At 43.6% G+C, this 17439-nt stretch overlaps 3 protein-coding genes across 6 annotated transcripts; 2 read left to right on the top strand and 1 right to left on the bottom strand.

Annotated features, from left to right (window-relative positions):
- Positions 1–2034: 2034 nt before the first annotated feature.
- On the bottom strand, positions 2035–2837 carry LOC113750092 (snakin-2-like). 2 transcript variants are annotated; one of them, XM_027294027.1, is made up of 3 exons: positions 2709–2837; positions 2488–2566; positions 2035–2396 (listed from the first exon to the last, which is right to left on the bottom strand). In XM_027294027.1, the coding sequence occupies exons 1-3, from the start codon at positions 2778–2780 to the stop codon at positions 2215–2217; spliced, it is 333 nt and encodes a 110-aa protein (XP_027149828.1). In that variant the 5' UTR covers positions 2781–2837; the 3' UTR covers positions 2035–2214. The 2 variants fall into 2 exon arrangements, with proteins under 2 accessions (XP_027149828.1, XP_027149829.1); XM_027294028.1 differs by having other exon boundaries at positions 2488–2542.
- A 2299-nt stretch (positions 2838–5136) lies between these two features.
- On the top strand, positions 5137–8846 carry LOC113749529. 3 transcript variants are annotated; one of them, XM_027293296.1, is made up of 5 exons: positions 5137–5461; positions 5597–5708; positions 6306–6367; positions 6468–6998; positions 8176–8846. In XM_027293296.1, exons 1-5 carry the CDS (start codon positions 5258–5260, stop codon positions 8293–8295), a joined length of 1029 nt encoding a protein of 342 aa, XP_027149097.1. In that variant the 5' UTR covers positions 5137–5257; the 3' UTR covers positions 8296–8846. The 3 variants fall into 3 exon arrangements, with proteins under 3 accessions (XP_027149097.1, XP_027149096.1, XP_027149098.1); XM_027293295.1 differs by having other exon boundaries at positions 6297–6367; XM_027293297.1 differs by lacking the exon at positions 8176–8846 and adding an exon at positions 8072–8165 and having other exon boundaries at positions 6297–6367.
- A 3283-nt stretch (positions 8847–12129) lies between these two features.
- Positions 12130–17439, top strand: LOC113749175. The gene has a single exon (XM_027292849.1). It carries the CDS (start codon positions 12130–12132, stop codon positions 17437–17439), a length of 5310 nt encoding a protein of 1769 aa, XP_027148650.1.

Below are 17439 nucleotides of genomic sequence, written 5' to 3'. Positions count from 1 at the left end.
AAAAAAAAAATTGGTTCGGACACTGCAAAGTGCAAACAAACACACCGCTTCCTTCCTTTTAACTAACCGCCTGGGGTCCACAAACACACACACACTCTCTCTCTCTCTCCCATATATATATATATTTTTTTTTCATTTTTCTACGCCTACGTGAAGCTATGATCCGGGGATCATAAAATGCTTGTGGAGTGAGTAGTGTCTTGACTTTTCACGACCCAAAGTTACTTTATAGTGGTTGTAATTAATACACTCCTCTGATCAAAACGTGAACTTATTCAGCTTTAGAAAATGCAGCTAGCTAGTAAAACGGATGGTGGTTCACCGGCGGATTTGATTCTCTGTTTAGCCGTTTTAACCCGCTCCTCCCCCTCAATTCTGAGATGGGTTGTAATTCATCGTAAACAAATTTTACAACATTATTGTAATAGGATCTGAAAATTTATTGGTGTTTACAACAGAAAGTCGGTAAAATACTTCACCTGTGTGACCGATATCATTTTGAGCGACGGGTGAACTTTCATTATCTATTCTTTCTTCTTAAAAAAGGTACATATTAACACTTTAAGGATTAGTCGGACCCCGTAAGAATTGACCCGGACATCCCTGTGTCGACAAAAAAAAAAAAAAACACTTTAATTAACCAAAAATGTTGTAGGTAGCTGTTGGCTGTTGTTGTATCTCGCAACTGTGTGCCCGTCCTTAGGCCTAATTATACTTGCTCTATAAATGTAAAACATGAAATTCAATTACCGTCTGACTTGGATCTCAATTCTATACTTAACCACTAAATGAAGATCAACCTAATTGCGGGCCAACACACGTGAACAACAACAAAATTATGCAGTACACTAATATTTGATTCAATTGAAGCCGTTTGCATAATTGCATCCTTAACGTACACATCATCGAGTCGAATTCAAAAAACACTGTGTTGAAGTTTGAATCCGATGAATTCTCAAGCTATACTCAATCAAGTAAAAACTTGTAACTCATCTTGATTCGTAGGTTAACTCGAACTCGACTCTATAAGATTCGATTCTATTCTTAAATTTTTTTGAGTTTAAGTATTCAAATAAAAACTCGAACTCTACTAAAACATAAAACTATAATGATTATTTCATAATTAAAATTAAAATAAATATATTGTATAAATAATAAAACTACTCGATTAGTCTTATTGAACACTCTAATAGAATGTAAGAGAATTTGAACTGAATTGAGATCTGAAACTTGAATTCGAACTTGATTAATTCGAATCAGGTTCAAGCTATGCGTTAGACCGAGCCGCCCGCCGTTGGCGAGTTGCTCGGCTCGCCAGCACTTCTATCTCCAGCCAGACTTGTTTTGAGTAATGATCTGAGTCGGCGGTCTTGTTTCGTCAATTTCTAGGCTAGCTTCCTCTGATTGTCCGATCAGCTGCCCATCAGCGCGTGTCCTGCATGCAAGGCACGAAGGTCCATGGAGGAAAAATTATCATATTACGTACGTGTTAATATGTTGTGGTAAAACATCACCGACGATTGATTGAAAAAAAGACCCCTCTCTCTCCCTCAGGTGTGTGTGTGTATATATATATATATATATAGAGAGAGAGAGAGAGAGTTGTGAGAATGTGATGATTTGATACTTTGATTCTCTGGAGCTGCGGGCGTGGCTTGGTCACGATCGCTGCGTGATGTAGGGTATTAATGGAGCTTAGGTTATGAATGAGCAAATGTGCGAAATTTGAAGCGTCAAACAATTCATTCTCTTTTTCTTAGCCCCTGCAATTGATCAAATAAAATCCTGCTTGCTGAGTTGGGTTTTTTTTTCTCTTTATTTTTTTTAATGAATCAAGTACTGAATATTTAGAGAAAAAGATCAAATTTTAGTGTTGAAATGTATCCAAGTTCATGAATTCACTCCAAACTCGCACACGAGTGGTGGCCTGGATCTTTATTCCTCGAAGTGCTATCGTAGCCAGTTACTCGAACAAAAGAGAGTGTCCAAAATTAAATGGATTGGGCTTCATCACAAGTAAAGATAGCATTTGAATGAAAGAAAGTACGGTAGGTATGTATTTCTCCTTTATTGGACACGCACATAGTAATAGTAGCAGTACTTAGTATCTGATCCGACGAAGAGAAAACGCAAGTGCACCGATATGCATGTACGCAATCTATCTATCTATGAAGTTGTCGTGCTGTAAAAAATTTTCATTCTTTTAAAAGGGATTCAAGGGCACTTGTGTCTGCCGCCGTGAGTGGTCATGTTGGCATAGCAGGGGCAGACATCCTCATTGCCGGAAGTGCCCGGAGGAACGCAGTGGCACCGCTCACAGCATGTCCCGCATGCTCTCTTGCACAAATTTCGCCTCTTCGTTTCCGCGCACCTCGCGTCGCATGCAGACTTGCAATCTGATCGACAAAGATGGAGTTTCCTTAGTTTCAAGAAAGATGAAAATTACTTTCAAAGCCAAATATATATATATATATGAAGAAGAAGAACCTATATCATTATTCTGGAGAAGAGAGCGACCAACCGTGTTGCTGTCAATCTGCGGCTGCGGGACGAACAATGTATCAGCCTCCAAATAATCAAAATATGTTAATATGGATTAGAGAACTCAACAAGTTTTGTTAATTTGTTCTCTAGCTAATTAAAAGGATGCATATATAACGTAGGATCTTGTATTGAATGAGTGAATTAATGTAGCCAGCGTTACGTACCACTTGAGCAGCGTAAACAAGGGAAGCGATGATGATCATCATCATCATCATGAGAGCCTTAGGAAAAGCCATGGCTTAATCTGTCTGTAGTGTACCAATTATATAAAAAAAAAAAAAATGTGGAATCGCTTTGTGTTGTACAAGGTTTAAGGAATGCTAAGAACCCTAGGACGATGTTGGTTGCATTTATAGAGAGAAAAGGCGTGAGAAAATGGATGGAGGGTTAGGTGCAAGCGATCGATGGTGGAAGAATTGAGAAGGTACAGATGCATTGCATGGTAATTAAAGTAAGGCCCCTTTTTCGGGAACAAATTGGGGAACTTGTACTACTAATAGAGTAATTGTCCAACGCGTAAAGCTTTTACTACTATTTACCTTCCTCCTCCTATAATGTATTACTGGTACGAGTTTACTTTGTCTTGCAGCTAGCAACTGTCTGTTTGTCATGAAGAAAGCGGAAAGTGTAAACAACGTTTTGTGGAGACATTCATGTATTTGAAGAAAAGAATTAAAATTTCATCAAGTATCGGCATATTCAACCAAAAAAAAAAAGGTGACCGCATATTTTCAATACTTAATGTGTTAATTAAGCAAGAGAAAAACTACACCAAATTTCTTGCTTCTCTCTTGAATCAGTAACTAATGATATTGAGAAACAACTTGCGTGCATCACATCACGGTGATTGATCAAATTTCTCATCATTGTCAGTAGCCAAATCATAAAATCGTACAAATTTGGTGACATAACTCTTATTCAACAAAATTGTAAAAACGTGCATGAACAATGTCTGAATATAACATCTCTGCTATAAAAGCGTACAAGCATTTTATAATAAGAGTAACTCACAAAGTGTTCGATAATTAATTGTTACATCGTTCAAAAAGGGTATTTCCGTGTCTTTGCTAATACTTTCTTATTTAGTATCAATGGAATAAAATCACATAATTACGCATTAATGCTACTAAACGAAGACTTTGACGAACCGGTCTGTGTCGTATTGTTGTTCCATCTACAGGACCGGACTGCATTCGACCGTATGTGTACGAGTTAAATGAGTGATCGATCCCTAAGCAAAGGTGTTTTAATTACTCTCTCTTTTTTTTTTGATAATTTAATTACTTTCTTTAAAATCCGGAACAGCCCTATCCCGCTACACTTTATACCTTGCCTTATTATCCGACATAGGATCCCCGTAAACAGAGATGTTTATTAACTAGGGCCAACAAATCCACTTTATCATTAATTTAACGTGTTCTTCAATACAGCCATACTGGAAAGACGAGCAAAAATGTATTACGATATTGGAAATGATGTTGGTGGAAGAAGGACCAATAATGTCTCTGCAAAGGTGCCAGGCCATGCACGAGGAAGATCTTCTCATCTCATCTGGGGCTTCACTTGTTTATCCTCCTCTCCAGGGATATCTCATTCCCAAATGAGATGGATCTTCGGGCATCATCTTGGCAACCAAGTAACCTAGATTAGGTGACGTTAAAATTTTAGAATAAAGAAGTATTACCAAAAATGAATTTTCATTTTCTTTTTTGAACTCATTTTACTTAAAATTTCTTAAAGTTTGTGAAGGTTACAAGTCTTTCCATAAAATCAAAGGAGATAAGCATTATTTTTTAAACCTTAGAGGAGACGGTCACAATTGCCAGAAATCTCAGGGGTAGAGCTATTAAACGAATCGAACTGTTCAGTAGTTCGGTTTGTTTCGACACGTTCGTATTCGTGAAAAACTCGTTCGAAACCTTAAACGAACCGAGTTCGAACGAATTTTTTTGTTTGATTAATAATCGAATGAATACGAGCATGTTCACGAGTTTTAGCGAACATTCACGAGCATGGGCATAATTATTATTTGACAAATTTTAGGATTAATTTTATGGCTGGATTTTTATAACTGGAGGGTTTTATTTGTTATTTTTATGTTAATGTTAGTTATATAGTTAATGAATAATAGAATTTAGTCACTTAATGCTTTAATTATTTTTTAGAATGATTAGTGATTTGTATGGCATATTTAAGGCTTAAAATAATTTGGATTCGAATATTTCGAACATGTTCACAAACGGCTCGTTTATGTTAAACGAGCCGAACACGAACTCGAACTCGAACATGAACTTTGTTTAACGAACCGAACACGAACACAGGTTTGGAGTTCGAAAATTAACGAACGAACACGAACGTTGTTCGAATCGCTTAACGAACAGAGCTCAAACATGAGATATTCGGTTCGATTCGGCTCGTTTACAGCTCTACTCAGGGGTTTCTAAAATTATCCTAATTTTAATTTCAAGAGTGCTAAGTAATAATATTGGAAACCTTAGGGGAGGTTGTGAAATTATCACAACTTGAAATAAAAGCTACTTCTACATTTTCGACCGTTGTGTACTTTACTAAATCCAACGGTCATATGTTCACTCTCCCCGACCCCCACTTTCTCTCTGCACTCTTCTGCCCCGACGGGAAAAAGTTAAAGAAGAAAGAAAACTTGAAAAAAACTCCGAAACCCTAGGCTACTCTTCGCGTCAATTACCCAACAATGGCGAAAGCCAAAGGCTCAAATGACTCATGGGACCGTGAAAAATGCAACAAAATATTTAACGCTATGGTCCACTTGTTGCAGAATCAGCAGACGCAAATTCAATATCTGGCTAAAGACAGGAAGCTTCTTGAAGACATAGTTAAGTTACAGCATGAACGCTGGACTTCTGATGTTAATCTTCTAAAAGAGCATATCTTCCAGGTGAAAATTCCATGCCAAAGTTTTGTTTTCTTCTTTTTTTTCTTCTTAATTGCTGTTGAAATTTATCAAATTAGGGTTCTTCTTTATAAAGTTGGGATTTTTATTTTTTTTTTGGCATTGAAATTGGTGGTTTAGATGAGGAGGGATTTGACCATGCAAGAAAAGGAGCGCATCGTTGAGGCTACTAAAGCTGATATGGTTATGGGTTTGAAGTTGAGGGAGTCTTTCCTGTACAAGCAGAAATTTGGTTAGTTTACTTTTCTTTCTACTGAACAAGAATTAAAGTGTTTTTATTTTTTTCTTTGTTCTTCTTTTATTTTCTCGATAACTCTGTAGAGAGTATGTTTATGCGTTTATTATTGTACACCTGTGGTGTATAGTTTGGATTATGCTGAATTTTTTAAAGATTATTTTAGTAGATGGTCGCGAAAAGCTTTTTAAAAGTTCAATGTAAACACATGGCAAAAAAAGGAGTACCCAAGAGAGCGTCCCCTGCAAAAGAAACAATTATCTTTAAGAGACCTATAGTATGTGCATGTGGTTGTTATAGGTTTAAATTCATATGCAAACTGCCACAAAGATATGAGAGCACAAGTGCTGGAAATTGCATAAACTTCAATTACGTAGTTCTGTGCATCTCTGTTCCATTAGTCATTTTGCGCTGTTATAGTGCTCTTGATCAGTATAGTCTAATTGGAAAGTCGCTCTCTGTTACCTGTATATAGATTAGGAAAGCAAAGAAATGAAATATCATGTCCTCTGTGGTTATTAATCTTGATTTTTTTTAATGCACCTGCTCATGTATTTTCTCCTTTTTGGTGCTTATTAAGCGCAGAAAATGCAGATAGTGAATTGGCTGATTTTAGGGAATGGTTTGAACGCCTTGCTCGTAAGTGCTCGGAAAAGGTATTTTTTGAACCCCTTCTTTAAGGAGATGTAGGTTGTATTTGATTCATTTTTTTTAGTCTCTTCTTCAAGGAGTCACTTGTTTCATGTTTATTTGCAGGATACATCTGCTGATGTGATTAAAAAAGGAGAAGAGCATCGGTATAAAGCTCTGGAGAGTAATTTGAAAAGGCTGCAATGTGAAAATGAGAAGCTTATGTTAGATAAGAATTCAGAGATTTCTGCTCTGCTGGCTGAGAAGAATTTTGTCTGGAACCAGTATAACCTAATGGAGACCAATTTGAATGAGCAATTGAGACAGAAGTGTGCTGATGTTGAATCTGCAAATGAGAAGATATGGGGGCTTCTGTCGAGCATGGAGGATATGCAGTCTTCTAATTCTGTAAAGGATAGAATGATTGCAAGATTAAACGATGACATTGCTAGGCTAAGATCTGACTTAGTTAAAAATGATGAAGAAGTTTCCAGACTATCTAGGGAGCTGGAGGCGTTAAGGAGGTTGAGAAAAGATTCTATGACCCCAGTGTTAGGTCGCTGCACAACTGAATCTGGGAATACCAACTCAAAAGCCAAGAGTGGGATGACAGTAACGACAAAGAAAGAGTTAGATTCTTCCCTTACACTTGAAAAGGTAATTCTGCTTCTAACAAGTTGCTGACGATTGAAATGCATTGCTACTAACATTGCAGTATACCCTGGATGTGTATCTGATGCATTTTATCCCAGTAATTATTAAAATATAAGAATGTCATTGAATTCTTGTTTCTCCTTCATATATAGATTGAATTTGTGCTTTTGTCTGTCACATACAGTTCAAATTGAAAGAAAGAACTTTGTCATACTTATACTGTACGAGTTACATTTTCAAAAACAATTTGCCAGAATAAATTAGAAATATAAAAGGACAGTTATTCTTTAAGATGTTAGTATACAAAATTTGTTCTGGCCTGCAATTTATAGTATGCTTCCCCTTAAGACAGAATCTGGCAGTGATTAACTCTTTAATATATGCTAGCATTGGAAAGATTCCGTTTCGATTCCTCATTTTTTGAAAAACAAGTTTTTCATATACAATAATACAGTAATGCACAAACAAAAATAACTCCAAAAACACCACATCTATACAATATATCAAAAACAACTCCAAATATGCAAAAAAAAATAAAAAATAAGATCTACGCCATTTTCTTCTGCCATCTATCACCACTCCTCTCTTTTCTCCTCTCTCTCTCCCTCCCTCTTCAAAGATTGAGTTGTTAAATTTTGGATTAGCTGTTTTTTGGGGTGTTTTTGAAAAATTTTATTGTAGTAATGTATATGAAAAATTTTTACTATAAAATTTTTTAAAAATATTGGATATATTGTATGGATGGGATGTTTTTTGAGTTATTGTGGTATTGTATTTGAAAAACTTGTTTTTGAAAAAATGACCAATCCAAACGGAGCCTCATATGGGAGCTTGTGCTAAAGTGGTTTTCTTGTCAAGCTTGTTGCTCTTTGTACATGCTTAATAGTCTTGAGTTGAATATTTTTTCTGCTTTTTATGTCTTTGAAGTCTATAATTTTTCTTATTTAAATCTGGTGTCTGTAGTAGAACAATTTAATTGTGGTTCAAAGTTTAAATCTCAGTTAGCTGAGGAAAAGTACATATACAGTCATGATCCACATGCTGAAGTCCTGTTGAAAGCATGTCTGGTTTTACAGGTGTTGGTGATTGCATGATTCAAGTTGAATTAATTGTGGAATGACCTGCTCTTAATCAGATAAACCTTCGAAATGCTAAGCAAATTCCACTATGGTGTTTGTAGGGATGCAAAAGTTCAAAGAGGAAAGCAGTTGATACCATTCAGGCCTCTAACACCCCCAAATTGTTCACGTCCTCATTTAAGGTTCCTAAGCTGAAGAATTCATCTCCAGCTGTCCATTGACCTCCATCACCATTTTCTTCTATTCTTTCAATTTTTTTTTTTTTTTTTTTTTTTGTGCAAGAAGGCTAAGCTGTTTGTTTGTGCATATAGCTTTGAGTTATCTATGTCCTTGCTAATCCTAGTGTAACTTTCCCCTTTCTTTTTGTGCATTAAATTAACATGATTTCTAGCTGAAATCAGATGTAGCTTTTAGTATATGTTAGGGGAGCGGTAGTCAAGTAAGATATGTATAAGTTTGCAAACTGGGTTTCCCCTACTGGCCAGGGGGAAGACCCCCCTAGGGAGGACTTCCTGCTGCCACCAACTCCTGCCCAGCGCAGGTAGTCAGTCATGTTTGTGTGTAGTGAAATGTAGTGCAGGGAGTACGTCTGTTGTTGGTTCTTTGAAACTGGGAGCTTCATCCTAAATTAATGTATGTGGGATCCTTGCACCACATTGTGCGAGGCAACAAAATACTTTGTAGTGATGTTTAATTCCCCCAACTAGTTCCACTCAACCACATTGTAAAATTTGGAAATGTGTTAACGAGAAATTTTGGTTAGAATGCTACACTACAAGGTGCGTACGCACCTATGCAATTGTTTGTACTTTGTACCAGCCTCCACCTGGCCAGCTGAATTGATCTTATGGCATGCAAGTTTTCAGTGTTCGGTTTGGGTGTGTTTATATTCGATTTTTCAATTAATCTTTTCATGTTTATGCTTTAATAGTTAGGATTAAGACTACTATGTTTAGCTGAAGGAAGAAAAAGGGGGTTTTTTTTTTTTTTTTTTTTGGGGGGGGTGGGGGGAGGAGGGAGAGGAAGGGTGTGATTCCAGCAGACTCTCAATTACTACAATTCAGTATCCAGCGCCAGAGGCCATTGTGTTCCCAGGTGAAGATTGGGCGGAGGGAGGTCAGAGCTGGAGGAACCCATTACATTTGCAGAGATGTACAAGAGGAAAAATAGCAGGAACCTTGATTTTGCGAGGCTTCAGAAACTCTCTAAAGAGAAGCAAGACTTGAATTGAAGCCCACCACGGGCCTCCGGGAATTCTAGTCGGCGATGTCATGTTGACAATAAGTAAGGGTTTGCTTTCAAGGGTAGCGCCAAGATCCATTTTTCAGTCGTGTTTGAATCAAGAATGTTAAAAGATAATGTTCAGAAAATTACTCCTATCAAACTTTCTCTTCCTTTAAATTGAATTCCGATATTCATTTTTAGTCCTGCATGAATCCTCGAGGTTAAAAGATAAGTGTCCAGAAAGCTACTTCTATCAAACTCTCTCTTCTGCCATACAAATAAGATTAACTTTAGTAAAAAGAAAAAGGGTTTTTATTATTTATTGATAATTCAATTCATTGACTCCAGAAATCAATTCTGCTTATAACCTCATTTTATTTAGAAAAGATCAAGATGGCTGATCACGAATACTCATTACTCGGAACTCAATACAACAGATGTTTAAGCCCCGTATCACGGATTTCCTAATGATTAATAAGCGACGCGACCAAATTGGACCAGACTATTGAGCTAGCTAATATGTGGCAGGCTAATCGCTACATACCCAGTAAATCGACAGCGTAAAACAAAAATCACAGCAGCAAAAGATCGTTGGTGTAGCTAGACCCCAACCAGGAAACACAAAACCAAGAAAAGATGTACTACGACGCACCAAAACCACCACCTTGTCTTCCTTTCTGACCATTCCGCAGTTGTACTCGGATATATGCTAGCTAGGACATGTGAAGAGCATGGAGCCTGGATTTTGGAACGCCAAGTACTGTTTAGACAGGAGGTCGAAACCAGCTGGACTGGAAAGAAGAGTGATAATACACTAACACCAAAAGCAGCAGCACCACCAGCACCAGCCCCCAAGGAGGGGAGCTGTTGCCTTGTTGGCTCGTCGACTGATCCGAAACCGGCCTTAAACCTCTGATATAAAACCACCTCCTGCTAAGCATCATCAAATGAACCATCAAAATCAGTAGCAACGGCAGCAGAAAAAGAAACAGCTTGAAACCGGTCATGGTACGCTCCATCTGGGCTTTGTAGTCCCAGTAACTTGCCATACACATTAACGCAGCTACCAGCCCAAATATAACCATCAAAGGCGCGGGTGGTAGTGAGACTGATGCTAAGGTTTGGTCTCTCCAGCTTGTTCCCCTTCCTTCTGTTACAAACCAATTGCCCATCTTTTTCTTTTTCCCACTTTTTCTCCTTTCTTGTCCTCAGAAATCTATCAGCTAAATTCTTTCTGGGTATTGTTGAAGTCGAGGAGTTGAGAACAAGCTTGGTTACTGCATAGAAGATCAATTCTGCAGGGGATAAAGTTAGTGTTCTGAAAAAAGCTAGATGCTTGCTTATAATTTATGTAAATTAGTAATGGAGTTTTAGATTCTATCCCCAACCGACTTCTTTTCTGGATGCATCCAGCTAGCTATCTGAAATGTTCCATATGCTCTAGTGTGGTACCATTTTGCTTTACAAAACCGAGATAAAATAATATACAAGAATGCATTTCTTTTGTAAGTTGTTACTCCGTTATTTAATCTTTTTAAGTGAAACTCTGGAGTCTATTAGGTAGTATAAGATTTATTTCATAGTTAACCAAATACTCTTAGTACCTCAAAATGTGTCAACAAACAGAACAAATAAATAATAATAATAAGGTCCTTTTTACTATTTTCTTATTCTCTGTTCTCTTGTGTGACTAGCTACTTTCATCTTTTTACTACTATTATTCGTATATTGTTTTTTTAGTATACTTGAACTTAAGCTTTTTTTTTTTTTGATCTTGTTATGTTTAATTTTTTAGCACTAATACTAATCACAAATATATGTTAGGTATGTGCAAAGCATATCTCATATGGTTTCAAATTATTTAGATACATCTAAAAGAAATGAACTTATAATTAATCAATTATTAATAGTAAAAGAGACAAATAATAAATCAAATTAAAAATGAAAATATTAATCAGTCCATTATTATTTAACGATACTTTGCTTGAAATTTTTTTATTCATTTGAGAGGATAAAAAGCCCATAATTTCCATTTTAATTATAATTTAACAAAAATAATGTATTCTGAGGATGCTCACCTCGGCCGCCCCGCATGCCCGAGGTGACCTCACCTCGTCCAACATCAGAGCTCACCCGTGCCTCGGGCATATCCCTTAAGCTCGGCCGGATCCCTAGTCTACCGTGTAGGTGACCTCGGCACCTCCACCTCAGCCGCACGCGGATGAGGCAAGCCACCTGACATCATCCGGGATCAGTGCTTTATCTGAAAAGCACTGTCGCACTTAATGACTACTGCAAAGGACTCCTCGTCACCCTGTCCAGGCGGCTACAGTGTCAGAGTCAGGCCCCCTGACAGGGAACAGAGCCGTAATGGCAGGGCATGGGTCCCACCGACATAAGACCTCCGTCCTGCCCTCCACTCTCGCTCTATAAATACCCCACACACTCCAACAAGTAAGCATACACTGTTCATTTGCTCATACTCTAGCATTTTCTCGTTCTCATACTAACTTAATCGTCGGAGTGATACCAGGGGAGAAGCCCCGCCATTCACTTCGGACAAGGAGGTCGACTTCGGACACACGAATTCACCTCACCTCCTCTCAGAGAGGACTGATTCAGGTCGGCTTACATATCCACCAAAAATCACCTCTTCAATTGGCGCCGTCTGTGGGAACGAGATTACTGCTAAAATGAGATCCACGCGCTCCAGAAGCGGAAGAGTTCCCTCAACTGGGGCTGGGCAGACATCCGGAGCCCAGCAAGATCGTATCTCTGAGGAACATGGGTCCCAAAGGACCCAGCCCAACAATGAGGAGGCCATCGCCAAGATGGCCGAGTTTGTCACGGACAACCCCAACATCTTTGAGGAACTAGGAAGGTACCTCAAGAGGCAGGGAAAAGAAAAAGCCGAGTCTTCCAAGAGGAGACCAACGAAGTCCCCTGAAGTGCCCTCAGGCGAGGACTCCGAAGATGGGCGTCTATCTCGGAGCACCTCCAGGCGAGTCTCATCCAAGGCAACCTCCAAGATTGCCTCCATCTCCCGAGCATTTTCTCGGGGACTACTGGGAAAACGAGCCGAGGACCCACCTCGGCGTCCCGGAGGCCTAGCTTCTGACTACATGAGGGCTCCGCCCTTCACTGATGACATCAATGGGGAGATGGTGCCCCCAAACTTTAAGCTTCCAAATTTGCACACCTACGACGGCCGAGGTGACCCCGAGGATCACCTTCGCGCCTTCATCTCCGCATTCCGACTCTACTGCGTCCCCGACGCCGTGATCTGTCGGGCTTTCCCCATCTTCCTGCACGGGACCGCCCGGAAGTGGTTCTGGAGTTTAGAACCGGGGAGCATTTCCTCCCTGGATGAGCTGATAGACCGGTTCATCCACCGCTTTGTGTCGTCTCGACCAATAACAAAGACTTCAGCTTACCTCTTGAACCTGCAACAGGGTCAGGGCGAGTCACTTCGCTCGTACGCCCAAAGGTTCAACGAGGAGAATGTACAGATACCTGACCAGAACGAGCAAGTAACTATTGCTGCCTTCACCAACGGGTTAGTAGCAGGGATCTTTAACACCGAAATCCATCGGCAGTACCCCCGTACACTCCGGGAGCTCTGGGAAAGAGTGGACCAGGGAATCCGAAGCGAAGATGTAAATCGCATGAAGCGAGAAGCCCAAGCATCTCGTACGGGGCAAGATCCCCGGAGGAGGAAAGACACTGGCCGAGGTGAACCAGGCCCAAGTGGCACTTCAAACCAACCCCGAGACCGCCGAAGTGTCTTCGACCGGATCGTGAAAGGCAGATTGTCCACCTCGGACGCCGAGCTGACGCCCCTCAATTCGAGCCGGACCCACGTCCTGGCTGTGATGAGGCAGAATCACCTCGGCCGCAACCCTCCCGAAATTCCGGGGAGGAGAGATAAGAGGAACTCGAACCTCTACTGTGCCTACCACCGTGATGTAGGGCACGAGACTGAAGACTGCAACGACCTAAAGCGGGAAATCGAAAATTTGATCCGGCAAGGATACCTGAAGCAATTCGTCCGCAAGGATGGAGGCTTCAACCGAAGCGTCTCCCACCGGGAGAACCGAGGCCCTCGCCGCGACGACCGACGGGACACGAACATGCATTGCCGAGGTCCCGAAAACCGTAGGGAGGACAAGCAGCCCCCACGCGATGGCTCACCGGGCTACGGCCCCAACATCGCCGGGGTGATCAACACCATCGCGGGAGGACCAACGGGAGGAGACAGCCAGAACTCCCGGAAGCGGACCTACCGCCAGGCCGAGATGGAGGTGGCCGAGCCGAGCTCTCGGCTGTCCGAGGTCATCACCTACGGTCCCGCTGACCCCGTTCCTGCGGCCTCCAGCAATCATGAAGCTCTTGTGATTGAAGTCCTCACCAACAACTACGTAGTCAAAAAGGTCTACGTAGACCCCGGAAGCTCGGTAGACGTCTTGTACTACCGGACTTTCGAAAGTTTGAAACTGACCAAGGAGCAACTCACTCCTGTCAGGACTCCCCTCGTGGGATTCGGGGGACACGTCGTCCACCCGGAAGGCATGTTGACCCTGGTGGTAACAATCGGGCGTCATCCACGCTGCCGAACTGTGCCTGTCAGTTTTGCGGTGGTCAAAGCAGACTCCCCCTACAATATGCTGATAGGCCGGCCCACGCTCAATGCCTTGAGAGCCGTATACTCCACCTACCACCTGAGCTTTAAATTTCCAACCTCTGCGGGGGTGGCCGAGGTAAGCAGCGATGTGGGCGCCGCCCGGGAATGCTACCTCGCCACCATTCAAGCAGCAGTCACCCCCCGGCCCTCACCGAGGTCAGAAGAAAAGAGGCCAGCGGTCCTCTCCATAGACTGCATCGACCCTCGGAAGGCAGAAGAGCCCAACAGGCTGGAGCCCGGGGATGAGGTGGAACTGGTGGTAGTGGATGAAGCGAAACCTGACCAAGTGGTCCAAGTAGGGGCTGGACTACCCTCACCCCTGAAAGAAGAAATGATCTCCCTGATCAAAGACCACCGAGACGTCTTCGCGTGGTCCGCGGATGAAGTGGTCGGAGTGCCACCCGAGCTCATGACTCACCAACTCAACGTTGACCCGCAGGCCCGACCTGTGCGACAGAAACGAAGGCACTTCGGCCCCGAACGTAGCCAAGCCATATCGGATGAGGTCGACAAGCTCTTGCCGGCCAAGATGATCCACGAGGTCCAATATCCCACCTGGCTGTCCAATCCAGTCATGGTAAAAAAGGACACCGGGGGATGGAGAATGTGTGTCGACTTCACCGACCTCAACAAGGCCTGCCCCAAAGATTGCTATCCTCTGCCAAGGATAGACGCCCTCGTCGACGCGGCGATGGGGTATGAAATCCTCTGCTTCCTAGATGCCTTCAAAGGGTATCATCAAATAGGAATGAGTGAGGAGGAACAAGAGAAAACGGCGTTCTACACCGACCGAGGTACTTATTGTTACACTACCATGCCCTTCGGGCTAAAGAACGCCGGGGCGACCTACCAAAGGCTGATCAACCGACTCTTCCAGAATCAGATCGGCCGCAATGTGGAGGCCTATGTGGATGACATCCTCGTTAAAAGCCTCGCCACTTCATCCTTTCTGTCAGACGTGAGGGAAGTCTTTGGTGTCCTGCGAGACTCGAGGATGAAGCTGAATCCCAAGAAGTGCGTCTTCGGCGTCACCTCGGGAAAATTCTTGGGGTATCTGGTTTCCCACCGGGGAATCGAGGCCAACCCCGACAAAGTGAAAGCCATTCAGGACATGTCCCCACCTCGGAACATCCGAGAAGTCCAACGGCTGAATGGACGCCTGGCCGCGCTGAATCGCTTCCTGTCCCAATCAGCCGAGAAAGCTCTGCCTTTCTTTAAGGTGCTGAAGAATGCTGACCAGTTCGCCTGGACTGAGGAGTGTCAGGCTGCTTTCGACCAGCTGAAGCAGTACTTGCATCACCTACCAACACTCGCTTCACCTCGGCCCGAGGAGAAGCTCTACCTCTACCTCTCCGCAGCCGACGAGGCTGTCAGCGCTGTGCTCATCCGAGATGAGGGCACCCAAGTGCCGGTCTACTACGTCAGCCGAGCCCTCCGCGGGCCGGAGACCCGATACACGCAAGTGGAAAAACTTGTGCTGGGGCTCGTCCACGCAGCTCGGCGGTTGAAACCCTACTTCTTAGCCCATCCCATCTCGGTCAGGACCGACCAGCCCATTCGGCAAATATTGGTGCGACCCGAAGCTTCTGGTCGCCTCACCAAGTGGGCTGTCGAATTGGGAGAATATGACTTGTCCTACGAGCCACGCACCGCCATAAAAGCTCAAGCTTTAGCTGACTTCCTTGCTGAGCTCACCTTCACGGAAGGTCCAGAGTCCACCTCAGCCTTACCCGAGGTGTCCACCTCATCCCTGTGGACATTGTATGTCGATGGATCCTCTAATGGAGACGGCTGCGGAGCCGGACTGCTCCTGGAAGGACCTCAGGGGGAGGTTTGCTCTTACGCCCTCCGCTTTGACTTCCCGGCCACCAACAATGAAGCCGAGTACGAGGCTCTAATCGCTGGACTCCAGCTAGCCCGCAAGCTCGGCGCCCAGCAAATCCACGTCCGCAGTGACTCCCAACTCGTGGTACGCCAAGTTATTGGTGAGTACGAGGCCAAGGATGAGACCATGCAACGGTACCTCTCCAAAGTTCACCAACTCACCGCGTACTTCAAGTCATTCGAAATCCAAAGGATCCCTCGGTCCCAGAATAAGCGAGCCGACGCCTTATCCCGGCTGGCTTCCACTTCATTCTCTGACCTCAGCAAAACCGTCTTGGTGGAGGTCCTGAGTGAACCAGGGTACGTGGAAGAGGTGGCCTGCCCCGTGCACTCTGAAGAAACTTGGATGACCCCGTTCATCCTTTTCTTGGGTCAAGGAGTCCTTCCCGAAGACCGAGCTGAAGCAAGGAAGATACAACGCAAAGCCGCTCGGTATGCACTCCGCGATGGAGAACTATATAAGCGCTCCTACCTCGGCCCATGGTTGAGGTGTGTCACCCCCGAGGCAGGACGCGAGGTCCCCCACGAGATCCACGAGGGCCTATGTGGGGCTCACATCGGCCACAGGATGCTAGCTAAGAAAGCTATGCTCCTGGGATATTTCTGGCCATCACTTCGGCAAGACTCCCAGGACCTCGTTCTCGGCTGCCCTTCCTGCCAAGTCCACGCACCCGAGCACCACCAGCCTTCAAACTTCATGGTCCCCATCACTTCACCCTGGCCGTTTGAGCAATGGGGGACAGACATCATAGGTCCCTTCCCCAAAGCCGTCGGGGGTTATACATTCTTAGTAACCGCTGTGGATTACTTCACCAAGTGGGTCGAGGCCGAGCCACTTCGGACCATCTCAGGGCTGGCCATTCAAAAATTCTTTTGGAAGTGCATTATCTGCCGCTTCGGCATACCTCGGGTCATCATCTCGGACAATGGGAGACAGTTTGCCGAGAACCCGTTCAAGACTTGGTGCGAGAACCTCGGCATCAAACAACACTTCACTTCGGTAGGCCACCCCCAGGCCAATGGTCAAGCAGAAAACTTCAACCGGACTCTTCTACATGGTCTCAGGACCCGACTACACCGAGTTGGGTCATCTTGGGTGGAGGAACTCCCCAGTGTCCTGTGGTCGTATCGGACCACGCCGAGGTCAGCGACGCGAGAGACCCCATTCTCCCTGACCTACGGCGCCGAGGCGGTCATCCCGGCTGAGATCCTTACCCCCAGCCCTCGGCTGGCAGCCTATGCCGCCGAGGTGAACGACGAAGAGAGGCAGCTGGACCTCGACCTCGTCGAAGAACGAAGGAATCTCGCCTCAGCCCGGATAGCTTCTTACAAGAACACACTGGCACACTACTACAATGCCCGCGTGAGACATCGTAGATTCCAACCTGGAGACTTGGTTCTTAGAAAAAACTCAGTCAGCCGAGCTGAACCGCAAGGGAAATTATGCCCGAAATGGGAAGGCCCTTACCGAGTTGTGGAATCTGACGCTAAGGGGTATTGTAAACTGAGTTACCGAGATGGCTCATTAGTGCCGAGGTCTTGGCACGCCGAGAACCTCAGATTGTATTACGCCTGA

The sequence above is a fragment of the Coffea eugenioides genome, chromosome 10 (genome assembly GCF_003713205.1).
Source record: "Coffea eugenioides isolate CCC68of chromosome 10, Ceug_1.0, whole genome shotgun sequence".
NCBI lineage: Eukaryota > Viridiplantae > Streptophyta > Magnoliopsida > Gentianales > Rubiaceae > Coffea > Coffea eugenioides.
Note: the sequence above shows the minus strand (reverse complement) of the source record. Positions and strands in the feature narration are given on the sequence as shown.